This window comes from Tupaia chinensis, unplaced genomic scaffold (genome assembly GCF_000334495.1).
Source record: "Tupaia chinensis unplaced genomic scaffold, TupChi_1.0 Scaffold000231_2, whole genome shotgun sequence".
In the NCBI taxonomy this organism is placed as follows: domain Eukaryota; kingdom Metazoa; phylum Chordata; class Mammalia; order Scandentia; family Tupaiidae; genus Tupaia; species Tupaia belangeri.
In genome coordinates this window covers 2,317,341-2,344,758 of record NW_006159707.1, presented here as the reverse complement: position 1 = coordinate 2,344,758, position 27,418 = coordinate 2,317,341, and the positions used below count along the sequence as shown (strand labels likewise).

Below are 27,418 nucleotides of genomic sequence, written 5' to 3'. Positions count from 1 at the left end.
GACATTTGAGCAGAGACCAGAGCAAGCGAGGGAGCAAAGCACTTGGCTATCTGAGAGCAAAATGTTCCAGACAGCACAAGAGTGAGTGTGAATGTCTGTGATTGCTCGAGGCAGGAGCATGCTTGTGTGTTTGAGGAACAGTGAGGAGGCTGGTATAGCCCGAGTAGATTGTCATTTTGCATTTTGTGACCCGAACTCTTTTATGAATCACCTATCCTTAAGAAAATGACAAATCTAGTATAACATACTGCAAACTTGATATATTTTTCTTGTTAGAGATTTAGAATTTGTTTGATAAAAGATCATTAATAGGGGACCAGCAGATGGCATAATGGTTACACTGCTGGACTAGACCACAGTTCAAGTCCCGTGCCCTGTGGCTTAAAACTTACAACTGGCACATGTCCATGCATGCCCAAGATCCCGAGAGGAGAATGGAAGAGAAGGAATTGTGGCATGGCCGTCCTCCCAGGGCATGATTTTTTGCTTTCTATCTTTCTGTCTCTCCAGCGAGCACACGTTCCTTATATCAAAAATCTCTCTCTAAATAAAAAAAAGAAGATAAAACCAAAATAAATCCTTAGCAATATACAAAGCAACTTTCGTCATTTAAATGATGCAAATTTGATTTTTAAAAACCCGATTAGAAAAGTAAAGTGACATTAAAAATATACTGTTATTGGATTTTAAAAATCTTTTGAAAATTTGCATGGCATAATGTTTACAGAAAATGTGGGATGTTAAATTCTATTTAAGATATTATTCTAAATGTGTTAAAATCAAATATGTACATGGAAAAAATGATAAGAGGTTATAGACAAATCAAAATTTTATTTTATTTAGGGGGGGCTATGGGTAATTGCCTTCTTTTAAAAATTTTATTATTTCAGAAAGAAATTATTCTATTATTACTATTAAATTATTATTATTTCTATAAGAAAGCAGTTAATTTTTTTAAAAATGCATTACAAGATGACATTAATATCCAGACAGATGCACAAGCCCTCAGAAGAGGGTTGAATTTTCAGAGAATTGTTTATTAGATAAATTGATCATAGGCGAACAGAGTTTAGGCAAATGGCCTTAGAATCTAAGCACAAAGGGATAATAAGCGCATTCTCCCCATTGGATCTATTATTATCGGCCATATGACCTCTAGGAAGACATTTAATGTCTCTGAATATTGGTTTCATCATCTTTAAAGTGGATGTAATAAGTAAGGATGAAAAGAAATGGTGGATAATGTATATTAAACAGTAGATGGTGGTTACCTGAATTATTACAGCCGGGCTGGGGGTGCACCTTGCTGCATAGGCACAAAAGAATTATGTCTCCTCCCATCCTTTTGTAGTTTTTCTCAGGGACAATTGTCAGCCCAGCACATTCATGCAATTTCCCAACTGCCAGTGGGCACAGGCAGTTAAGTTTCTTTAGCAAAACATCTATTTTAACTGTTTTCTTTTCAATTGAACATATGCACCTCTTTTTTTTTTTTTAAATAGAATTAGATTTTATGAGTCATTGAAGGACAGAAGTTACTTCCTCCCCAAATTTGCTGCCATGGCCCAGCAATAACTCAGTTGCAAGGCAGTCTGGGAGAAGCATCAATCCAGAATGTAAACGAGGACACAGAGGGGATGAAAGTGATTTCCATTTGTACTGACGGCATGTCCATTGAGCCCCAGTGGTGTCCAAGGAGTCCTGGTAGCTCATGAACTCAGGATCAGTTCTGGATTAGACTTAAGGGCTATACAAGGCACCGGCTATTGTTCAGTCAGTAATGATTTGGGTTCCCCCTCCCCTTGCCAAACTAGATCATGAGAAAACAAATATTGGAAAGGAACGTTCCAAAGGCAAAAGTATACCTGGACCTCATGAAGAACTAGAATCTGGACCTTTAAAACGGACTAGAACATATTTCCAGATTTTTCACCCTGCTTTCTTTGTTTCTTCCTGCTCATGGTAAACATGGCTTCCCCAACCCTTTGCTCTTTGCCTATTCATCAGATGCCCTGAGTAACAATTCAGACTCTTAGGAAAGAGAATCTGATTGGTTCAGTTTGGCTCAGGTGTTCATTCATGGACCAATCAACTGGTAATTAGCTACTATTAACTCAGCAAGAACCTTAGAGAAAGATTGTATCTAAAAGGAGGAAATACTTAGTGCTTGTATGAGGTTGTAGGTTCCATCTTGAGTTTAAAAGGTGGCTAGTAAGGACTTGACTGGTATCAGAGTTGTAGTCAACTAAAGCATCCTAGGATCTTGAGTATAGTGAAGCAACCAGGAATACAACTCAAGCATACAGAACAGCCTAGTTCTCTCTGCTTTCTTGATTGTTTCCTTTGTATATTCATTCAATAATTAAAAGTCCATGGAATTCCACAGAACAAGAAAGGTGGTTCTAGCCCTTGAAAACTTTGGTCTGTAGGTGGAAGGGCAAGTCTTGGAAAGCAATGGGGTGGAGTTGGGGATTAATTGCATCATTCTAACAGTGATTCTAAGGCTATAAAATATGGAAGGAAAAAAAGTGTGTGATCCCATGTTCTTAACCACACACTTACTTGAACAGAGCTGTGTGAGTTTGTATGGATTCAAAGTGCGACATCCTATATATTTGCCAAAAACCCATGGTGTAGTTTATTATTATTGCCCACTCCAGGGAGAGTTGAAGTAACTGACCCAAGGTCTCAGAGTAAGTATCCTGTATGACTGGGACTTGAACCCAGGACTAACTGATGTCAAAGCCAAGGCTCTTAACTATACCATTGTGCAAGCTCCTTGGAGAGAAACAGATGACTCTGAGCAATGAAGGGAACAGTTTACAGGTAGGATGAATGTACTGACCAGTCTGGAAAGTCATTAAAGGATATTAAATAGAGCAATTCTCACTGCAGCTCACCTTAGAGCATGATGCACAGGAGGCCCACATGGTTGGTTTTCTCGGTCCACGGTATCTAATGAAAGGTAGCAGGTGTCCCCCTGGCAGTCACACCGGCACATTTACTCTCTACTTTCAGCTGTCTTGGAAGATTGTCTCTTTGAATTCCCTTGCCCCAGTCAGGGACCCCCACCACCACCTCAGGTGAGTTCTGCACATGCTGTCTAATCATCATTTTAAATCAGATTATCCTCATACTGATGTTCCAAATTTGGCAAATTCTATCCAGCCATTTTGCATGATGCAGTGACAGACGTTTAATTTCTTTATTTACTAATTGAATATGAGGGATAAAGGAGAAAGGGAATTTAAAATGAGCTGAAGTCACTTCAAGCTTAGAAGACAAGGGTAATAGTGTAAAGGAAGAATCATGACAATGACAATTTTGAAGAAGCACTTTAAAGTTGAGAAGACTGGCTAGTTTGAAGAGAAAGATGGTGAGTTTGCCTTTCTGAGCTTTTAATTGGAGTTGACAGTGGAACACCCACGTAGAAACATCCTGTAGCCAGCTGGAGCTGCCTGGAACTCAGGAGACAGAGAGAGGATAGAAATACAAGTCAAGATTCATCCGCCCAAAGAGATGAGAGCTGATGCTCTGAGTTGTGATCAGTCCTCTTTGGAAAAATGAGCAAGCAGGAGAGAGCTGAGCTGAGTCAATACTGAAGAAATACTTCTGGATTTTCATGTATTAGAGTCTAGAAAATAAGCTCTAATCAAAAGCCACTGGATATAATGATGAGAAAGATCTTTTGAGGACTTGCAATAATTGTTTAGATGAGTGGGGAATGAAGTTCAACTTCAGGATGTTATGAGAGGGGAATAATTATGTAAGGTCATGGGGGGGGCATTTAGTGAGCCCAAGCCCCCGTAGTTTACTCTTTGCCTTTCACGCAATTTCTTTCTTCCTTTATTTATTTATTTATGAGAGGAAGATTTTTGCTATAGGGCACACGTGCTCTCCAGAGAGACGGGAGCGAGAAATCACTCCTTGGGGGATGGCCACACTGCAATCCTTCTCCTCCATTCTCCTCTTGGGATCTTAGGCATGCATGCACATACACCCAGCATGAGTTTTAGGCTGCCGGGTCTGAGACTCAAACCAGGGTTGGCTATGTGGAAGTCCAGCAACGTAACTGTTACGCCATCTGCTGGTCCCCTTTCTTGCCATTTCTTTTTATTACATTTTGTTTTCATGGTTTGAATTCATTGTATATTTGTTTTAGCCAAGACTTCAAATTATCTAAGGGCAAGATTGTGTCTTATTCATCATTTTTGTCCCTTTCATGCCTAATTCTATGACTTGCAAAAAAAAAAAAAAATAAGCTCAATGAAAGTTCTAAAACTCACCTCTCCGCTCATGATCAGCTCTAGATTGCCCCGGAAGGGTTTTCCAAATTTTGCTGTTCCTCACTGTAGAGTGGGAGATGAACTTGGTGGTACACGGACAAATTGCATCTGTTTTAGAAATTAGTTATTTAAAAGACCGATGTACTAAAGCCAGACCAGATATAGCAAAGAGGTGATAGACTCCAGATATGTATTAATTTTTTACAGACAATGAGTTTCCATTTGTGATTTTGATATGATATTTTTACAGCTTTAAATAATCATGCTCAAGTTTTTAAAAAGTGGGTTAATAAAAACATTTTAAACAAGTAAATTTTAAGAAGAGAAGGCATACTTGGCTACATCTTGAAGCCGGTTGGAGGATAACAAACCTGGGATGATGGTCTCATACAGTACAGTCATCTGGTCCCCCCCTATCTTGCCCCTGTCCTTTTACGTGACTTCAAGCATTTCATTCTTTCTCTCCAGTATGCATAGCCATAAAATCAGGGGCTTGAAGTACTTGGCTATATTCTTCGCAATACACATTAAAAGGAACACAGAACTATAAAGGTAAAAACATATGCATCTAGGGACTACCTAAAATTATCTCCTACCCCATTTTGGGAAACATTGCCATTTGGAAATTTCTCTGGTGTCCCCCACTAGTCTGGGGAATCCTTAACATCAGGCACCACGGGTTGTTCACAGCAGCCTCTCTGGCAATAGAATAGCGGTTGGCATAGAGTGGGCATTAAGTGTTTGTTCAGAAATGAAAGGACAGTGAGATGCCAACCATAACATTTCAGAGCCGAGGCGCTGCTCTTCCAAAGCCAAACTCGGTTCAGTTCAAAGATGACGGGTGTCAGGGTTTCCCCGCATATGGTAGCAGTGGAACAGACCATAAAACATTACCCACAGGGGAGCTGTCCCCTGATGTGGGGATACCAATTAATGAGCTTAGGGGGCAAGTTGAGGTCTTCCAAGCAAACAGCAAGCAAGTGAAATCTCTGCCTCACTTCTCTTGCTGTGGCCGATGCCATCTGCTAGTTTTAAAAATAATTTTTAAAAGCAAGTGTTTTGGTTCTCTTCAACATGCAGCAAAGACAGATGCTATTTTTAGGCTTGTTTTCTATCAGCCCTCCCCCCCCCCCAAAGACCAAGGGCCTTAGGGTCCCCCCCCCCCCCCCCAAAGAGCTAGGGTCTGAGTGTTTGGAGTTCTGGCTTTCTGTCAGAACTGCTACCAACTTATATGTGACCTTTTTTTTTTTTTTTCCTGCAATTCTGATAGGTCTTGGACCCCCAGAACAGAAGCGATCATTCCACCTCCCTCTCTACCTCTCATTAGGGATATTGAGAGGGTGAAGCAGTATCAGTCTGAGAAAAAAAAAATCATTTAGAAAAAACATATTGGTTCACGTGTGCTCTTCCCCTGTAACCTGCCAGCTTCTGTGTTGATGCGCGGCCAGATGGCTGAGTTTCTTCTGCCCTCCTGGACTAGAAATTCTTTGAAGGGAAACACATCCGTACAACCTCTACCTCAGAACCTTACAAGATGTAGTCACTAGAGGCAACATAACGAGAGTTTTCAAGTGTAGACTCTGGAACTAAACTACTGGGGTTTAAATCCTGATTCTTCAGCTGAGTAACCATTGGCAAGTTACTGACCCATTCTGAGCTTCAACTTTTATATGTTTAAAATAGGGAAAATGACAATACTCATCATATTGGGTTGTTTAGAGAGAAAAATGAGGCAAATTATATAAAACACTTAACTCAAGTCAGCTGGTGGGTGGCATGGTGGTTAAGGTGGCCAACTGCACGGTTCAAGTCCCAGACCCGATGGCTTGTAAAACATACTGGATGTATGTGTGTGCGTGCCCAAATCCCTAAAGGAAAAATGGAGGAGAAGGAATTGCAGCATGACTGTCCCCCAGGGAGGGGGTGCTTTCTTACTTTCCCTTTCTCTTTCTCGTCAATGAGTGCACGTGCCCGCTAGCAAAAAAAAAAAAAAAAAAAAATAAAAAAAAAATTAAAAACAGAAAAACACAGTCACATAAATAAATAAATAAAGCCCCTATAATGGTGGCTTTATTTCATTATTATTGTTATTATAATTATTAGACACTCAATACACCTTTAACAAATGTATATATGACTATTATATATAAGACAAACTTTTATGCATTGTAAGGACGTTTTTGTTTTGTTTTGTTTTGCATAGGATGTGTGTGTGCTCACCAGAGAGATTCAGAAAGACACAAAGAGGGAAAGTGAGATGTCCACGCTGCAGCCTTCCTTCCTTGCGGCCATGCTGCAATCCCTTCTCCTCCATTCTCCTCTTGGGATCTTGGGCATGCACGCACACGCACCTGGCATGAGTTTTAAGCCACCGGGTCTGGGACGTGAGCTGCGGTAGACTACATGGGAGTCGAGCGACATAGTCATTATGCTAACTGCTGGTCCCAGGAAGACTTTTAAATAGTGAATTAAATATGTTACTGGTCAAAATCATGTTAGACACTTTACGTGTGTCATTTTGTTTAGTACTTTTGGGGGGTAGGTAAAGAACATCCACTTTACAGGTGAAGAGGAAAATGGAAACTAGGGAGGTGCCATGATTTGGTTGTCCTCCAAAAGTTTATGTGTTGGAACTTGGTTATATTATAAAATTGTTAAGTGAAAATTTAATCCCTCTATGGTGTCCTAGGATGGGACTTTGGGTGTGATGAGGTCACTGGGGAAGAGTGCCTATGATTGAGTTCTGGTAGGTTTATAAGAAGGGAAAGAAGACCAGAGCAGGCAGAAAGTCCTGGACAGCAGCTCTGCTCAAGAGTCTCCCCTCCACCATGTGTAGCCTCACCAGATGTTGGTCCCTGGAGTTTGGACCTGTAAACGGTCAGTTGAATAAGCCTCTGTTTCCTTCTAAATTACGTAGACTGGCTATCTCTGTTACAAACACAACAGGACTAAAACAAGAGGTTATGTAATTGTCCAGAGCTCAGAGTAATGGAATGAAAAGTAAAATCCTGTATTGATTTAAAAAATGGATACTTTGCCCTATGCTTCACCTCCCTACCACTTGTTCTGCTGGTTTTATAACCCTTCACAATAGCTTTGCAACTTTTTAAAAGGTTTCTTTCTTCCATGAGTGAGAGACAGGCACAGGGAACAGGGTATTCACACCACAATATACCCCCAGCTTTGCTTACCAGCATGCACTCTCCCACCTACTTAGGGAGGTCTCCAGATGCAGCCGTCCCATGGGGGTCAGCCTCACTGAGCATTGTGTTGCCGCTGCTGCACCACCATCCAGCCCCTCAGCTTTGCAACTTTTAATTGAAAACCACTGTTTACATTGTGACTCAGCCATACCAACATAGAAGGACAACCAAAACATGACATTTCAGAGAATAATACTTAGAGTGCTCTCTATAGGGTACGCTGATAATTTTTGTTCTCTTTCTCTTTGTTTTTTAAAAAATTGATCATGAGCCACCAAACTGATTTAATGATCAATTAAAGTGTGATGCAACTTGACTTTGTTCTGGCCTAGATAACCAGATAACTAGGCAATGCCAGGCTATAATCTTGTTGTGGGCACATTTACAGTTTGCAGTTCTGTGCATTTTATTTTTCTGGTTTGGTGTTTTAGAGATTTTTGCTACAGAGCATGTGGGTTCGCCAGAGGGACAGAGAGAGAGACAGAAAGTGAGAAATCACGCCTCCCCCTCCCCGCCCCCCGAGGGATGGCCACATCGCAATCCTTTCTCCTCCATTCTCCTCTTGGGATCTTGGGCACGCACGCACATGTACCTGGTGTGAGTTTCAAGCCACCAGGTCCAGGACTCTAACCATGGTCAGCAATGTGGGCGTCCAGTGCCTTAACCACTTACCTGTTGACTAATGATCACCTCCTTCAAGTCTTTGCTGCAGAGTCTCCTTCTTAACAACCAGCTACCTGCTGGCCCCCTGTGAATACTTTATACAAGCCCCTCAGTCACTCTGTAAGAGGTGACTTGTTATATTATTTTCATTTATAAATGAAGATATCAAGGCCCAGGAATATAAAGGGATCTTCCCAAGACTATCCAGCTAGAAAGTGTGGCCCCAGAGCTTCAAACCAACCTTTTGACCACCTGACTGGTGCTTTGCAGGTTCTCTAACTTCTACTACCTCTAGGAGTATGCATTCATTCCCTGAATTAACATGCATTGATGGCTCTTGTTGGCCAGGCTTGGTGCTGAGTTCTTGATACAATTTGACATGGTCCTTAGTTTTACAGAACTTTCAGTCATATATGCATTAGTTTCGTTTAGAGTGAAAACCAAAGTCTTTGTATTAGTCATTAGATCTTATGTGATCTGAGTCCCTCATCACTTCTGTAACTTCCTCTCCTACCCTGTCTCCCTTCTCTCTTCTCCAATCATACTGGTTCCCCATGGTCCTAAAGCACATCACGTGCCCTAGTCTCAGGGCTTTTGCACAGACTGTTTCCTTTACCTGGTAAGCTCTTGCACTAGATTTGTATAGTTGCCTTCATCACCTTCTCAAGTCTTTGCCGCAAATCTCCTTCTTAATAAGATTTATTATGAACACTTTATAGAAATTGTAACTCCCATGATCAGCAGATGGTGTAGCAGTTATATTGCTGGACTCCCACATGGCTGAACATGGTTTGAGTGAAATTTGGGAAATGCCTACACAAGTGACTCTAGAGGTCTCAAGTAAAGTTGCAGTCAAATTACTGGTTGAGATTGCAATAATCTGAAGGCTTGACTGGGGAAGAAGGAGCTGTTTCCAATGTGGTTCATTCACATGTCTAGGGATTGATGCTGACTGCTGGCAGGAGGCCTCAGTTCTTTGCTAAATATACCTTTCCATAGTGCTGCTTGAGTGTCCTTATGACATGGTGGCTGGCTCACCCCAGAGCAACCAGGCTGGAAGCTGTACAATCTTTTAGGACTTAGTCCTAAAAGTCATGCATTGTTTTTACACTATCCCATTTGTTACCCAAGTCAGTCCTAGTCATTGTGGAAATGTGCTACACAGGATTTTCCACTAGAAAGTGGAAAATCGTTGGGATCCAGCATGAAGGCTAGATATCACAGCTACCGTTATCTGGAATACCATTTACTTAATACTTTCCACTTTTTAAATTCAAATTATCCTTATCCTAAAGAATGACACCAATTCAGCCACAAGATTAATGTGTTAATTATATGTCCCACATGAACACATATAAATTTGCAGTTGCTGAGTTTTAAAATGATTTCTGTCCTCTCTGTGCTTGCTTGCATACTTCCAAAGGGACAAGTGTTTTAGTTGGGGGCACATTAGGCCTGACAAATAGCGATCTGTCAGGAAATCTTGGTGATTTTGATCATAGATGCTAGCTATTCCTTATTCTCCACTTAGAACCTATGAAGCTGCAGGGTGCTGGTTTTGATGTTTGCTCTTGTTCTCCAGGACCGCCTGTACTTTGTTATGGAGTATGTGAATGGAGGTGACCTCATGTACCACATCCAGCAAGTTGGCCGTTTCAAAGAGCCTCATGCTGTGTAAGTGAAATCGGGTGCTATGCTTTTCCCTTGGGATAAATGAGACTGGGTTTTTAGGCAAAGAGAGACTTCGAAACTCTCTATATGCAACTTTGTGAGAAATATTCGACCCGGGGGAAAAAGTATTTTGCTTGATATGGAATGCTTCTCTTTTTCCTAACATCATCTAAGAACTTGAAGCTTAAAAATCACAGATATTTCTTTATTTCAAATTCTTGTCCCTGACTCCTAAGGAAGATTCTCTAGCTTCCTTGGGGAATGTCATTGTAGGTTTCATGTTCATTTCAATGTTACACATATTTATTGAGAACTTACTATGTGTAGGTCCTAAGTGCTTAACAAACATGGGCTTGAGGGCAACTCTGGGAGTTAGATATTACCAATCTGCTTTACAAATGAGAAAACTGAGACCTAGAATTTTGGCATCGTGTTCAAGATCACAGAGCTAGTGTGAGGCTGATCCAAAATTCTGAGCCCCATTGTTTTGCTCCTGTCCTCTATCCTACATCACTCCCCCTCCCAAATGCCTTCACTCCAAGGATCAAGTTGAATAGTGGCAGTGGTCTGTGGTACCTGAGTTTTGGAAATGTGTTTCCCATTATGAGTCCATTCTGGCCCCTTCTATCCACAAGGCAGTCTGAGTCTCTTCTTTTAAGAACCCAGATCTCATAAATTACTCTCCTGCTTAGAACCTCCTTGGTAAACAGAGACATGCCATGCCATAGCAAGTAGCAGTGATAACCTCTCCTAGGGAGCTTGCTAGAATCTTATTTCCCCTCTAGAAGCCCCCAGAGCTCATATATAGAACCCCACCCTGTCATTCCAGAGGCTTGATGGCTCTCGTTCAGTTCAGCCTGCCTCCTCTCCTCCCACCTGCCAAGGTTTTGAGCACCGTGTTCTGGGAGGGTTTATATTATTCCTGTGCTTTCAAGTCAAGTAATTTGTATTATTTGACACAGTTCTAAAGAGACCATAGCATTGGTTTTTCTTCTGACATTGACCACAGGCTTTTATTCTACTGTTACACAAGACAATATTATCATAACACTGAACATAGGTATCCAGCCTGATCTATGTGGTATAACTGGGCTTTTCAGTTCTCACAAAACCTTTTTCCTTCTGGGTGGGTCTTTATCATAGCTCACACTTTAAACAGATGCTGTTTCTAATCTAAGATGTGTTATTAATTAGCTAAGTAACTTGTCTAAGTTACACCGTCTTTCTAAGCTTCAGTTTCCTCATCGAGGAGCATGGAGGTAACAGTAATCCCTACCTTATAGGATTATTAGTAAGGCTACATAAGATGATGCTGAAATGACACTAAGTGGATATTTTTAAGATATTAAGCTATTTTAACTTGTTGGAGTCTGAAACTATCATTCTTTGCACCATCCATCATATCCCATGGCCTTCTCCCCACTACACAATTGCTAAGCTTCTGTCCATCTCCCCTGGCCCTTAAGGCAGCCTTCTCAAGCTCTAAACCACATTTTCATCCATCCATACTCTCAACACATTATGAGATATGTAGCTGACCCTTCCATGGTGGACTTCAGTGCCCTATGTCGGTGTAATGTTGCACTGAATTCTGAGTGTTGCCAGGCATGTTGTGCCCTTGAATGTCTCCATCACTTTTTTTAACATTTTAATTTCAGATTTTATGCTGCAGAAATTGCCATCGGCCTGTTCTTCTTACAGAGCAAGGGCATCATTTACCGGTAAGTGAATGCCGCTGTATTTTCTGTCTCCTCATCTCCCTCAGTTCCCCCCTTCCCTGCCTCTTTCTTCAACTGCTTTTAAAATTAGAATCCATGGTGGGGGAGGAATCCTTCAGTACTAACTTGGGCATGTGTTCTGCCAGGCAGCATCGCCCACTGCCCTGGCAAAGTTTGGGCAGCTCTGTATGGATATAGAAAATCTCCATGGACTGTTTCACCAAGGATAGTTCAGCGTCTCGAACATGAGACCGTTTGCCCCAAAGGGAGGAGGCTCACCACTGGGTCCCCAGGACTCTTTCTCTTGCCAATGGACCCTACATTTGGGGAACAAACAACAAAGCTTGACTGGCACAATGTAGTGGGCCATACTTTATTAATTTTTTTTTCTTAGCTATATAACTACAACTTAGACATAGATCTCTGAGTAGCCTGGCCTGAAAGACAGGATTAAGTTCAGGACTTGGCATTTGCCTGTTTTTTTGAGGAGCAAGTGTATGATCATAGCTGCATGAATCATACCATTTTATATTTCATGCAAGGCAGATTATTGAGCCTGAGGCTGCTATTTGTCAGTGAGTCCAGAGTACACAATTCACTCACACTACATGGATGCAAAGGGCATAGCCAATGCAGGCTTGGGTTGCTTTGTTATGCCAGAGAGGCTGGCAGGGCATGGGGCACTCGGTACAGGTGAGGGTCTATTCAAAGATTACCAAGAACCATAGAAATTTAATTTCTTCGTTTGTTTGATAAATATTTATCAAAGGCCTACTATGTTGCTTGACACTATTCTGGATGATGGGAATACAGTAGTAAAGAAAACAGACAAACCTTTCTCCTTTGTGGGGCTTATTACCTAAAAGTGGGAAACGTATACGTCAGTCTTAAAAATAGAGTCTATTAGGTAGTAGTAAGTGCTCTGGAGAGAAAGCAAGCAGGGGAGGGGGCTGGTGTGTGCTGGATGGTGAAAGGTTGCTTATCTGCAGAGGGTATAATGATTAGTGAGTGGGAAGTTAGGGGTGACTCTGGGGCATCCTGGGATTCTTGCTGCAACTGAAGGATATGGAACCAGCAGGCATAAAAAGATGAGCCCTCATGGTTTCAAGGTGGATAGTGAAGGTGGGCTATGGTACTGGTATGATGGAAAAATGGAAGTGAGGAGCCTTGCCAGAAACCTGCAGGGTCCTAGTTGTTTTTTTTTTTTTTTTTTCCCCTCTTGAAGTGGCAATATAAAATCTAGTGCTGCACAGTTGGCCTCGTGGGATCCTGCTGCCTCAATCACCATGCCTCTGGCTGGCCCTATAGTTCTCTTTTAATTCTAAAATGTATGTTCTCCACTTCCTTCTGGCCTCCATGGCTTACCTGAAAATTCCATCTCATTTATCTTTCTTTCTCTTCCTTTTAGTTTTTGTGAAAGGGGAAGTGCACTCCACAGAGATCAAGAGAGGTAGAGAGAGGCAAAGAGAGGAGAGAAAGCACCTTTTAATGGGGCATGGTCACACCTCAATCTCTTCTTCTTCATTTGTCCATTCAGTCGAGATTTGGAGCATACACATACATGTGCCAATGTGTTTGTCAAGCCACCCAGGCTGGGATTTGAACTACACAGTCAGCCATCTGGGATCTGACTTTCTTAACCATTAGGCCATGGGACTAGTCCTCCTTTGTCATTCACACAGTCTCTATGTAATTTGTCCATACCTTGCCCCTGAGTTTTGAACATATAGAATAAAATATTTAATAATGTTTTTTAAAAAAATCTAGTGCCAAAAGGATGATTGTATCTTGAACACACAGAGTTTCCACCATCTCTACTTTCTCCTGATAATAGAGGTATGATGGTTTTACCTGGCACATGGGTGAACCTAGTGACAGTATAGAAATAGAGGGAAGAATTTAAATTTTAAGTCTTATGATTATTCTACCTATGCTTGTCTCTAATGACCATGAATCACCTTGTGTCCTAGATCATATTTGCATTTGCATTGCTCACAGAAACATCTGTGAGTGGGTGAATTTAAGAGAAGAGAGGTTCAGTTGGACTCAGGTCTGGTGGCTGGAAAGTCTAAAAGATCGCAAAGTATTGGAAGACTTACAGCCTGGCCAACAGAAACACTAGAGGATGGGAGAGAGAGAGAGAGAAAATGAACTGCCTACAGAGAACTAACTCTCCTCATGAGAACTGGAACTCACTGGTCTCACAAGACATCATTAAACTAATCACACGAGTGTTATCTCCATGTTGCAATCACCAGGAGCCAATCACTGTCCACTAAACATCACCACCTCCCAACACTGTGTTCCAAAACATGAACTGTTGGGGGACAAACCATAATCTAAACTATAATACTATGTGAGCATGAGAAAGGACATGTGAATCATTTTCTTCCCTCAGTTTTCCTTTTGATTCTCATAGTGAAAGTATTTTTTTGTGCTGAATCTAATTCTGATATTGAAAAGGTATACATTATCTTCCATATGATATGACCCTGTAAATTCAAGCCACTAACTTCAGCTGGTACTTAACCAAAGAAGCATGGGTCATAGATAATTTTATATTTTATATGTTTTCCCCTGATGTGGTGACATTAGGACCTCACTCCTGTGCAGGATGTGCCCCCTCTAGAACTCAACTGAGTTCTTGAGATCTAATATGGTACAAGTTTATTAGAAGAAAATACAGTCTCAGGGTAGAAATCAGGAGAGGTTAACCAATTCTGGTTAACCAAATCAGTATACAGGAATAATTTCCAGCCTAGCAAGGGACTGGATTGGGATCTGAAATCCATGGATCCAAGCCATTGGCCAGTCAAGCCATAAAACCCAAAGATTAGCAAGTCAGGTGCTAAGATCATATCTACTCCAAAGTTCTTTCTCCTAACCTATCTGCAAATTCCCCTTTTCATTTTCCACTTTTAATGGAGATTTTAAAGAGATATTTATCAGTCTTTTAACCGTGTGTGTGTGTGTGTGTGTGTGTGTGTGTGTGAAAGAACAGAGTCCATCTTCTACTATGAGCATTGGAAATGCCAGATCTTCACATTATAGCTTTCCTGTAGTGAGAGCAAGCACAAAAACCAGTCTCTACCATTCAGTCACACTCACCCAAGACCTTGAATCAGAAACTAGTGAGCAAGGGAGCAGAGACTGTAGATTGAGAGTGGCCGTAGTCACCAGCTTCAGCTAGTTTCCAGAGGCAAAAGAAGAGGTTCTTAGCAGTAACATACATAGAGACTGTGTTAATGACAAAGCAGAACTAGTCCCATGGCCTAATGGTTAAGAAAGTCAGATTCCACATTGCTGACTGTGCAGTTCAAATCCCAGCCTGGGTGGCTTGACAAACACATTGGCACATGTATGTGTATGCTCCAAATCCCGACTGGATGGACAAATGAAGAAGCATTAGGACTTCATGGAACAGGGACATTTGTGTCCAGTGGCAGTGGCAGTAGCATCTTTAATGGATGAGCTCTGTGTCATAATTGAGCATTATTTCTGGCTGTGTAGCCTCCCAATCTGGTTCTCCTTAGCGATTCCATGACCTCACCAATATCCCCTTATGAATTCCTTTTCAAGTAAAACTCATCAGATTTGGTTCTGTTGTCAAGAAGCTTGATTGAGACAGTTCTTAAAATTGATAATCAAATGAAAGCTGTATGAAAAGAATGATAAAAGACGTATGGTTTAAATTTCGTAGAGATTGCCTTCATGGTAGTAAGGTAATTTTTTTTTTTTTGAAAGAGAGATTTTTTTTTTCTATTGGGCACTTGCACTCGCTGGAGAGACAGAGAGAGACAGAGAGGCAGAAAGTGAGAAATCACCCCCAGGGGCATGACCATGCCACAGTCCCTGCATTCTCCTCTTGGGATTCTGGGCAAGCACACACATGCACTCTGTGTATGTTTTAAGTTACCAGGTCCGGGACTGAAACTGCGATCGAGTATGTGGGAGTCCTATGACATAATCATTATGCCACCTGCTGGTTCTGGTTGTAAGGTCTTTTAAAATGTCATAAATCACTCTGGCTATTTAGATCTTTAGGTAATTGAATAGTTCTTAAGCCAAGAGGATGAGAAATTATGTTAGATTATGTTTCTCTCTGAGGAACATGGCTAGGGATATTGAGTATGGGGAGGACCAAAGATCCTTTCTATCAAAGTTAGTGCCTGATTTGTTGATGCCATGTCTGGAATGTGTTGGTTTTAAATTTGATGGAATTCTGTAAATGAAAACAATTGCTCCAACCCCCTTTATGAATCAGATATAAAGATTTATTACATGGAACAAAAGAATACAGTGAAATATCAACAGTGCTCTGTGGTAGTACTCTGAACATCTTCTGCCTCTTGGCATTCGAAAATCCCTTTCTATAATAAATGCATATTTTATCACTTCCCTAGTTGACCCAGCTATTTGTTTCTGGGCATGTGGTCAAGTGAAGGGAATGTCATGTGCCACTATCAGTGAAACTACTGTAAACCTACTATGTGTGGGTGAAGCACGTTACTGAAAAGTCCAGTTAGAGTAAGTTCCCATGTTGCATTCAGAGAACTCCATGGCTTATAGATAGGTATGAAGACTGGCTGTGGATAGTACCATGGACAGTGCTGAAGAGAGTGGAATGTGGCTACTGGCAAATCGTGGGTACAGTTTATTCTCCCCTTGAAAGGGAGACCTCACAGACAGATAAGAGAGTATTCTCTCCAGGAGTATTCTTTTTGTTGGCAGTGATGACAGCAACTCAATTCAAACTAACTTTAGTTAAAACAAGTATTTTTGGCTATCATAACCAAGGGCAGATCTGACTTTAGGCCAGGATTGGATGCAGGTGCTCAACTTATACTATGAAAGTTCACTTTATCACTTTTCCTCTAGGTTCTGATTTATCTGTACAGCTTCATTTTGCCCATCTTGGGCAAATGTAAGCTTCTAGACTTACATCCTACCATCTGAGCAATCTCAGCATAAAATGAGCTCATCTCTTTTCTACAGTACCAATGAAAGTGCAAGGGCTGATACTTCATGACTTTGATTGACCCAGAATGGGTTGTTGCTTGTCCATTCCTGAAACAATCACTGTGACCAGTAGGAGAAAATGTTTTCACTGGCTAGTTCAGGTCCACATGACCACTCCTGGAGCCAGGAGTTAGGGCCAGTGCCACCCACATTACATGGCTTAAGAGTTGAGGAAGATTGGTTCTCAAAGCAGTAGGATGCTGTCATCACAATATGCTAGGACAGGCAGATCTCCACAGCCAAGATTTGGGAGAAAAGAGTCTGAATTGAGCAGGATCCCCTCAACTCTCAGGAAGCTGGATATCCTCATCTTCAATTAAGATGATCTATAGACCATCCCTACTCTCCTCTGAAATGTGTTGACAGTGTAGTAGATGTTTAGGGAGGGGGAAAAGGTGTAGATATTGAAGCAGTCCTATATGATGGAGACACGCAAGTGTTCTCCAAACCATGCAGCTCTCTTCATCGACACAGATAGAAATAAAAGAATAAGAGCACAGCACATATCCTTTAGGTTAAAGCTCAGATGTCCCTGCCTTAGACAGGTCCTTGCTAATATTGCATTGTTGGAAAAGCCATGACATATGTTTGCTTAGAAAAACAAAGAAAAATATGTTATGATGTTTCCAATGACCCAATAGCTTGTGCAAAGTGACCTCTCCTAATTACTACCTCATTATCTCCCCTTTTTTTTCTTCACACCACTCATCAGAATCTATAATAATCACATTTGTAGATTTGAATATTTATCAGTAGTCTCTTTTCCTACCCTGGAATTTAATGTAAGAGCCAGATGCTCATTTTTCTTGTTCACAGCTATATACTTAGCTCCAGGCACAGTACCTGCATATACTAGGTGTGCAGCAAATACTTTTTTATTGAAAAAGCTCTTGGAAATTTCTGGGTCATGTCCTAGGAAGTGGCCCCGGAGAGCTTGAAACACTTAGAGTTTAATAAGTTTCTCTCAATCAGTTTTTTTCCTTTATGATCTTCAGCAATATTAAAAAATAATAATTTTATTAACAAATATTTCTTCTTAAAAAATATACAAGGTTCTTAAGTTTTAAAGGTCAACTCTTGGAATTCTTCTGGGTACAAGAAGCTTCAGTGGATGCTCTGTCCTTTGTTTAACTTTGTGTGGATCTCTTTCTTCTCCGAGCTGCTGTCTCATTGTGTCCTCATGAGACACTTGGCACAGTTGGCTTTGAAGGAAACGAGAAGCACAGACGCTCCGGGACCCCTTTCTATCTCCCTGCCAGATTGTAAGCTGTTGGAGGACAAGGGCTGGTTTAGACCCCCTGCGGTGCTGCCACTACATCTAGCAAAGTGTTTCCTGCATAATGAGTGGCTGTTGGTTGACTTGAAATAAATAGCTTTTAATGAATTCCTTTCATTCTGGTCTGCTGCAGTGACCTAAAACTTGACAACGTGATGCTGGATTCTGAGGGGCACATCAAGATTGCTGATTTTGGCATGTGTAAGGAAAACATCTGGGATGGGGTGACAACCAAGACATTCTGTGGCACTCCAGACTACATTGCACCTGAGGTGAGAGCTGACAGGACCCCTCTCGCACATCTGTTCTGCATGATGTGAACTCCCCCTCCACCCTGCTCTCCAGATGGCCCCATAAAACCTGGGAGGGGTCGAGGGTGGTACCTGGCAAGTGAACCCCAGGCTGGTCCTTATCCTCTACGCTAAATCATTCCCTTGAGCTCACACATGCAAATTAACTTAGCACACATCTAGAAGCTCAGGCCTAAAATACATCAAGGTTTGGGAGAAATTTTAAATAAAACTCAAAAGACTCTTCCAACACACATCAGTAAAATTCTTTGTCAAGCTGCTATGGCTCTGGGCCATGTGATGCCTCCTAATTACGACGTCAAAAGGTTTGTTGACAGAGGCAGAGAAACCAGATTCTCTGAGCTGACATATGACACAGGGTCTGTGTACTATGTATATACTAGTTATTATGAACCCTGAAAGACTCAAGTTTTTCTTCCTGTGGTTAAGATATACATAAAAAGGTGAGGGTTTATCTCTAGTATTTCTCTTCCCATCCCGGAGGAAATGGTCAGCAAATGGTCAGTCTTCCCACTGTGACACAGCACGTACTTTGTGCCAGGTGACCAATTTCTTTTTCTTTGAATTGGTGCTTGGAAAGGTAGCATTCAGCAATCTGTTCCTGGCTTTTGAGGAAAGAAACTGAAGGTGTGGCAAAGAATCTGGGAAATAGACATTCTAGAATTTCTCTTTTCTTGACTGTTAGGCACTCGACATGTAACAATGGTGATGGGAGGCCCCATGTAACGAGATAACTTGGCATAAATCCAAAACCCACACGCTCTGGTACTGAAGAGTTCCTGTTCTAGAACCTAGTTTACACCCCCCACACACATATTCACAGGCACACATACACACAAGGGTGGGAGAATATGTGTTCAAAGTGTTTCCTTTATTTCAGGACTGTTTCTCAATAATGAAAAATAGAGAACTTCAATGACTATCAATAAAGGAAGGATTCATTAAAATATGCTGCATTCATATTAGGAATCCTCTTCAGGCCTTAGAAAGGTCTAAGTATATCTATATGATATGCTAACTTGAGGCAATGTTCCTCAGTGGGGGAGTGCACAATAAACTGTGGTTGATTTACAGCACGAAATACTACAAATTCAAATGATAGAGTTATATAGAGAAATAGATACAGATAGATATGAAAATATTTTCAAGACATATTGTTAAGAGAAAAAAAACATGGTATAAAATGATAAATACAATAGGATATCACTTATGGAAAAGAACAATGATACATAGACTGCCACTACATGTTTTCTATGAATATGTATTTGTGCACTTAAAACATAGAAATCTGCGAGCTAACAGGTGGTACAGTGGTTAAGGCACTGGACTTTCACATAGTCCACTGTGGTTCGGGTCCCAGATCCAGTGGCTTGAAACTCCTGCTGGGTACATGCGTGCGTGCATGCCCAAAGTTCCAAGAGGAGTGTGGAGGAGAGGGGATTGCAGCATGGCCATCTCCCCTGAGGGGTGATTTCTTGCTTTCTATCTCTCTACCTCTGTCTCTCTGGTGAGCACACACACCCTATAGCAAAATTCTCTCAAAAAGGCAAAAACAAAAACAAAAAACATGCAAATCTGAAAGATCACAGGTCGATTTTTTAAAAAAGTTTATTCATTTGTTCCATGAGTGAGAGAGATAGAGAAAGACACAGCACTATCACAGGGCGATGCCATGACCCACCCCCAGCCTCAGCCAGCCCAAATCATGGGCACACACATGCCTGGCATACTCAGGGAGCTCTTCAGATTCAAACTAGCAACCTTCTCATGTCGGTCTACTTTGCAGAGCACCAAGGTTTACTTCTGCACCACCATCCATCTCCCATATGGACTGCCTTTATTTTATAATGTTTGCCTTTGAGAATAAGGGCTTGTTAAAGAGAAATTTTATTCCATTTGATGCTATTTTTTTTAGAGGTTTTTGCTATAGGGCACGTGCACTCACCAGACAGACAGAGAGAGACAGAAAGATAGAAAGCGAGAAATCACCCCCCCAGGGGGGATGGCCACACCACAATCCCTTCTCCTCCATTCTCCTCTCAGGATCTTGGGCACGCATGCACACGTGCCCGATGTGCGTTTCAAGCCACCGGGTCCGGGACGCGAAATGTGGTCAACTACGTGGGAGTCCAGTGACATAGCCATTACGTTAACTGCTGGTCCCCCATTTGATGCTATTTATATTTTTCACAAAGTAAATGTATCTGTGTATTAGTTAAGTAAAAATAAAACAATTCTTTTTAAAAATTAATTTTTTATTAGGGTCCAGCAGAATTTTCCCTATGGGGCCTACTTTGATTTACTATCATTTTGTTAATTAATTAGGCTATCAGACACAATCTATAACACAATTCCTTGATGTGCTAGGAATCTGGTCATCTCTGGTTCTCAACTCTAGCTGCACTTTAGAGTCACAGGGGAGGTTTTAAAATATAGGATTCCCAGGCTCTTCCTACATCAATTGAATTGGTATCACTGCAAGGTGGGGCCCAGGATCCACGGTTTTCCAAACAGCAAAGACAGAACTGCCATATAATCCAGCAATACTACTACAAGCTGTATGTCTAAAGGAAAGGAAATCAGAACGTCATAAAGGTGTTGTACCCCGATGTTGATTGCAGCACTATTCATAGTAGCCAAGATGTGGTATGAAGCCGTGTCCATCAATGGACAAATGGATAAAGAAATTGTGAGATACAGACACACATGCACACAATTGAATACTATTCAATGATTAAAAAGAAGTAAACGCTTTCATTTTGAGGCAACATGGGCAAATCCTGGAGGACATTATGTAAATAACCCAGGCACAGAAAGAGAAATGCTGCATGCTTTCAGTCATAGAAGAAATTACAAAATGACTTCACAGAAATGGAGAGTAGAATAGTGATTAAGAGAGGCCGGGAAGTCTAGGGAGATGCGGGGGATAGAGAGATGTTGGTTAATTCAGTGGACCTTAACGTTTTTGGCACCTGAGACTGGTTTTATGGAAGACAATTTTTCCATGGACCAGAGCAGTTGGGGTGGGTGGTGGGGATTAAGAATGATTCAAGTGCATTACATTTATTGTGCACTTTATTTCTATTATTATTACAGTATAATATATGATGAAATACTTGTACAACTCACCATAATGCTGAATCCATGGGAGTCTCCCTGCAACTAAATGGTCTTATAGGCAGGCTCCTATGAGAAGCTAATGTCACTGCCGATGTGACAGGAAGTGGAGCTCGGGCAGTAACATGAGCGATGGGGAGTGGCTGTAAACACACACGATGCTTTGCCAACTCGCCTGACACTCAGCTCTTTCTATGTGGCCTGTTCCTCACAGATCATGGACCGATACTGGTCTATGGCCTAGGGATTGGGGACCCCTGGGCTAAGATACACAAACGTACTATTTGATAAGAGGAACACGTAACTAGTCTTACATGTACAGCAAGGTAACTACAGTTAACAATCCTTTATTATATATTTCAGATGAACTAAAAGAGGATTTTAAATGTTCCAAACACAAAGTAATGACAAAGGTTTGAGATGATGATATGCTATTTTTCTATGCAAAAAATGTATCCTGACTTTCCCAATGACCTAATAATTACCCTGATTTAATCATTACACATACTATTTGTTTTTGTTTTTGGATTTTGGATTTTGTGTTTTTTTTTTTTTTGAGAAGTTTTTGCTCTAGGGGCATATTTGCTCTCCAGAAAGACAGAGAGAGACAGAGAGACAGAAAGCAAGAAATCACCCCCAGGGCAGATGGCCACGCCACAATCCCTTCTCCATTCTCCTCTTGGGATCTTGGGCATGCACACACACGCGGCCGGGGGGAGTTTAAGCCACCGGGTCCAGGATTCAAACCGCTGTTGGCTACATGGGAGTCTAGCGACATAGCCATTACGCCAACTGCTGGTCCCCACATAGTATTTGTGTACTAAAAAGAATTACAAGGTACCCCACAAACAGGTCCAATTATTTTATTAAGCAAAATAATAATGATACTACAAAAACAAACAAAAACTCCAGAAGTTCCTGTGGGTGACAAGGCCTGTGAGCACAAAAAGCCCCGAGTTCTGCTGGTGAGTTGCATCCTCCTCCAACCCACCCATGGGAGGAACAAGCTGCAGGTCAGGCTTTGCTATAACTCATCACATCACCTCTAGCGACTCCTTTTATCTCCCTAGGCTCTATTTTCCTTTATAAAAGGATTAATTTGTTGGGTTGTTATGAGGATGGAAGAACACATGACGTAGTTTACAAGTGTGAAAACACTTTCAATAAGTGTCCTCATGAAAAGCTTTCCCTCTAGTGTCTTATGATTGCCTTTCTTCTAAGTACCTTTCCTTTATAATTGACCAATAAGAGTGTATATATTTACTGTGTACCACAAGTTTTGAAATATGTGTATATTGTGGAATAGCTAAGTCAAATTAATTGATACTGATTTTTGCATTACCTCATATGTGAGGAGTTTTAAAGAATTCGTAGAAAATATGTATTAAACAAAAAGAAAGAGAAAAAATCTATACACGGATTTCAAAAAATTTTTGCACTGAAAATAAACTTGCACTCTAATTCCAGTTTTCCATGAACATTGTGAAGTCCCTTCATACTTATTTTTTTGTAAAGAACACTTAAAATCTACTCTCAGCAGTTTTCAAGAGTACAAATGTTATTAACTACAGTCACCATATTGTATAATAAATCTCTTGAGCTTATTCTTCCTATCTAACTGAGATCTTGTATCCTTTGACCAACATCTCTGCATTGCTAATCTTAGAGGAGAAAGAATTTGAGAAACAGACATTTGCCTTCTAGCCAAGTTTGCTTAGATACTTTTATTGAGTGAAACAACACTAACTGAATTAGAGAACATTCTAGTAAATAGATGACATTTTGAGGGCATAATTTGTGTGAGCCCTTAGAATCTTATCCTCACAAAACCCCATGCAGATATAAGAGGACATCTATTTTTCATGGAAAAATAGAATTAGCATATGAGTTTATTTTGCTGCAAAAAATTCGGACATCCATGCAGTTTTTTCATAATATGAATTTTCTGTGACCTTTTTGAGCCCCATGACCCTGGTTCATGTCCCAGCTCAGGAACTCCCTGGGCATGCCAGGCATGCATACTCGTGCCATGATCCAGATTGGCTGAGACTGGGTGTGGGTCATGGTGTGAGGACCCTGTTGAGGACACCTCTATGTGTCTCTCATGGAGGAACTAAATGAATAAACTTAAAAAAAGTATAGCTGGGTTGTTCTTCCTGTCTAGTCTTTGAGACATCTGGGGCTGTGACAGCCATTACAACCCTTCACCATAGGCCGTGACTTGCCAAAGAACTCTCCCTCCACCTTGTGCCCTAGTAAAGATGCACTGTTATTGTAATCTCCTGCTACAACATGAACTTCGAGCCTCCTGATGGATTATTTTCTGTTTTCCAGATAATTGCTTATCAGCCCTATGGGAAGTCTGTGGATTGGTGGGCATTCGGAGTTCTGCTGTATGAAATGTTGGCTGGGCAGGTAATTGAGTTTTAAGTTATTTGTAAAAAAGTCCTCCTGCACACCCATCCACATGGTTTCTTTGAAACAAAGTGTCAGCTTGGCAACAGCTCATAAATATGAACCCTATGACTTACCTGGCCAGTTATCCAGGGCTGTTGGCCATTTCTCCTCTTCTTGAAAGCCCTGGAGTGTAGCTGCACTGTAAGCTCTCTGGGGGAGGGCTTGCTGGTTTGGGGCAGTTTGGGGGAGGGTTCAGGCAGGGATTCTTCTCCTACCCTACTCTCTATCCCATAGGCACCCTTTGAAGGGGAGGATGAGGATGAACTCTTCCAGTCCATTATGGAACACAATGTGGCTTATCCAAAGTCCATGTCCAAGGAAGCTGTGGCCATTTGCAAAGGGGTGAGTAAGCGTCTTAAAGCATGAAGCCAGGACCACCACATACAAGATGCAGGTTGTGCCCTGCTCAAGGATGTTCCTTAAGGGTGAAGTGAAGTCTAAATAGCATCCTCACCCCATATGCCAATGCAAGAGCCCTGGCATGGAGCTGCTACCTCTCAGAGGAAAGAGAGCTCTTTTTCCTAATTTGTACAGAAACAGTGTAGAAGTTCTTGTAATGGTGTCTTGCTGTTGGCCAGGGTGTAGCCTCTAGACCAGCACAGGGGAATGCTTATTGAATGAGTGGGCTAGGCAGCATGAGTACTTTGCCAAAGAGCTAGATCCCATGGAGTGGGCCACCAGAGTTCTTCAGCACAACAGGGCCTACCTTGTCCTACTGTGCTGCATAAGTGTTTGGTTAATACCAAGAGTGTTTGAGTTTTATTCTAAAAACATATCAGGTAGCATCCAGTTTAAGGGATTCTGTAGATGTGGTGGCCCAAATTCAGTGTCCACAAACCGTTGCTCTTCTCCACTCCCACTCCTATATACACACGAACGTCTGGCAGGGCACACACACTGACACACCTGCTGTTTATGTGAACTGCACCTGTGAAGAAAGCAGGGCACATATTTATGAGTAAGGGTTGTTTGGTATGCATCATGTATTGGGCCAGGACATGCTTACAGTGACCTAAACGAGGACCCTAGAGATCAGTGGTCCCCACCTTAGGAAGTACTAAGATAACCTGAAGTGCTTTCTCAAAATCCACAGACCTCAGCCTCACCCCAGAGAGTAAGTCTGGGCATCAGTATTTTGAAAGGGGCTCCATTAATTTACTGCCATTATATGTACTGTCCAAATGAAGTAATGTTTCAACTCTGACCAAAGGGTGACAGGAATGCTGTGAGCTTCTCCAAGAATATGATCTGAGCGTGATGCATCTATAAACTATTTGCTCTCACCAGTCAGCAGTGCAGGTGCATTTTCGTGGTTAGAACATGGCTGTGTCTTAACTCTGGGCTCCATCTGTGTGTCTGAATAAGCCAGGTAGCCGGTCCTAGGTTTGAGGATGTTTGCAGATTGTCAATGCCCTGCCCAGGCTTGTTCTTCTAACAGTCAGATGTCATATAAGCTGGCTCATGTAAAGGAGAGCTGGGCAGCTCAGCCAGCAACCTGAAGCTTGGCCCAGTTTGTAATAGCTGGACTGACCTCTCAGCTTAAAAGTACTTTGTGATGCTGCCTAAGTTCCTACTCACGGTGAATCATCTAAGCTTTGTGTTTCAGCTATGTACATTAAGATGCTCATGTCTCTGGGAAACCACATGTGGGTTATTCTCAGTCTCTACCATCTTAAAGTGATTGGTTTAAATATTTTGAGGATACGAAGCAGAAGAAGGAAAAATGTAGAGAAGAGAGTGGAGACCCAGAGGTTCATTAGGAGCTTAAGCCAAGCCTATAGGTAAAAAGAGGGCAGACTAAGACCAGTGTAGACCCCTGCAAACATTTTACCTGGGGGAAAAGGGGATGGGGAGGAGATCAGACATTGAACTTTCAGTTTCTTTACAAATTTCCAATGTTAAGGGGCTGGCAGGTGGCAGGGTGGTGAAGGGCATTGGACTCCCTCCCACATGACTGACCATGGTTCTTGGACCTGGGGGCTTGCTTTCTCACTTTCTCTCTCATCTCTCTCTCTTTCTGTGTGTGTATTTCTCTTTCTCTCTCTCTCTGGAAATATTAAAATAATAATAATAAAGTTAAATAAAATTTTAAAAATTTCTGATGTTGAAAGATCAGGAGATTTCTCATAAATATTCAACTTTCCAGTTTCTCTTGAAAAAGTCAGATCTTGCCATGTTGGCCTGTCATTCCTGCAGAGCATCAGTGAGCTGATCGGAAACCATGTGCCCGCTTTAATTTGCAGAAATCCCTTTGGCCTAATTCCATCTGGATTCAAAATTAGCCCAGGCATTGTTAACTCTGACCATGGGCAAGTTCTGTGACCTCACCTGTAGGCCGGGGATAATAAGAGCATACATACGAGGTTCTTTAATGGTTAATGAGTTAACCTATAAACTAGAGCCTGTCATTCTGCTCCGAAACCTTTGGGCTATTATAATTACAACGACAGTCCACTTTTATCCAAGGGGGATATGTTCTAAGATGCCCAGTGGATGCCTGAAACTATGGATAGATCCGCCCTATACATACCATGTTTTTTGTATACCTATGTATCTTTAGTAAAGTTTAACTAGTAAATTAGGCATGGTAAGATTAACTAGAATAATCAATAACAAAATAGAACAATTATAACAATATGCTGTAACAAAAGTGAAGTGAGTGTAGTCTCTCAAAATACTTTAGTATAGTCCACTTACATATTTTTGGACCATGGTTGATGGTTCAGTTAACTGCGGACCTCAGACCTTGGGTAAGGGGACCCATGGCATTACTAATGCTGGCACTACTGTGTTACATGCCAGGCCCTTCTTGAAATTTGAGTTTGCATCCTTTGCTGAAGAAATTTTACAAGTGGGAAATTTGGGAGATCAAGAGATCCTTTGCAAATCTTGACCCTTCCACTTTCTAGGTGTGTGGTGTTAAGCCAGTTCTTTGCATCCCTGGGTTTCTGTTTATCTCTAAACACAGAAAAATAGAACCCATTGAACAGAGTTTTTGAGCGCATTAAATGGAGTAACACAAGAGAAAGATTTTTTAGACAGTGGTGGCACATAGTAGGTCCTCAATACAAGCACAGGGTCTTCCCTTTCACAAGCTCGCTCTGCCCAGACGGCAGGGTTCTAAGTGGGTCATGGAGAGAGAGGCTTTTCCAGGTCAGCTGCATTCAGCTTCAGCTCCAATTAGCTGTTTCCCTGGTAGAGCAGTTTTCTATTAATTCAGGACCCATAACCTTAGAGATTAACTGAGGTGACTTTCTTACTCTTGGGTGTGAGGACCTTTCTGAGTTGAGTGGGCTGAGTCTGATATGGGCTCTTTCTTCAAGGCTGATGCTCCAGAGAAGGGATGATGCTCAAGTGAACAGCCAAATGCTTCCTCCTGAACTGCAGGCCTCAGGGGATGCGTCTGGGAGGTGATCACAGATCGGAACAGTGATTAAATCCAGCTGTCTACATGGCTTCAGGCACATCAGAGCAGAGTGCAGGAACTGGGCAGAGACTTCGAATTAGTGCTGATGTTTCTGCGGTGGATTTTCTTCGCTTGGCATCCTCCTGCTTAGACGGAAATTGAGCTAGGGTTTTGAAAACAGTCACCCTTCCAGCTGATATCGTCTTTTGTGGGTTCATCCCATTAAAGCCTCTCTTTTGTACCATGCCACCCCCCCAAAAAAATTAGTTGAACTTTACTTGGATTGCCATT

General features: G+C 41.6%; 1 protein-coding gene across 1 annotated transcript in view; it reads left to right on the top strand.

The window, feature by feature from the left end:
• The window catches only part of PRKCB (protein kinase C beta), a 396,523-nt gene that overhangs the window by 333,882 nt on the left and 35,223 nt on the right, over positions 1-27,418 (top strand). The window contains exons 14-18 of the mRNA XM_027771796.1: positions 9,735-9,826; positions 11,482-11,544; positions 17,970-18,108; positions 23,599-23,679; positions 23,956-24,063. Coding sequence (XP_027627597.1) covers positions 9,735-9,826; positions 11,482-11,544; positions 17,970-18,108; positions 23,599-23,679; positions 23,956-24,063 — 483 coding nt within the window. The remainder of the gene's footprint in view (positions 1-9,734; positions 9,827-11,481; positions 11,545-17,969; positions 18,109-23,598; positions 23,680-23,955; positions 24,064-27,418) is intronic.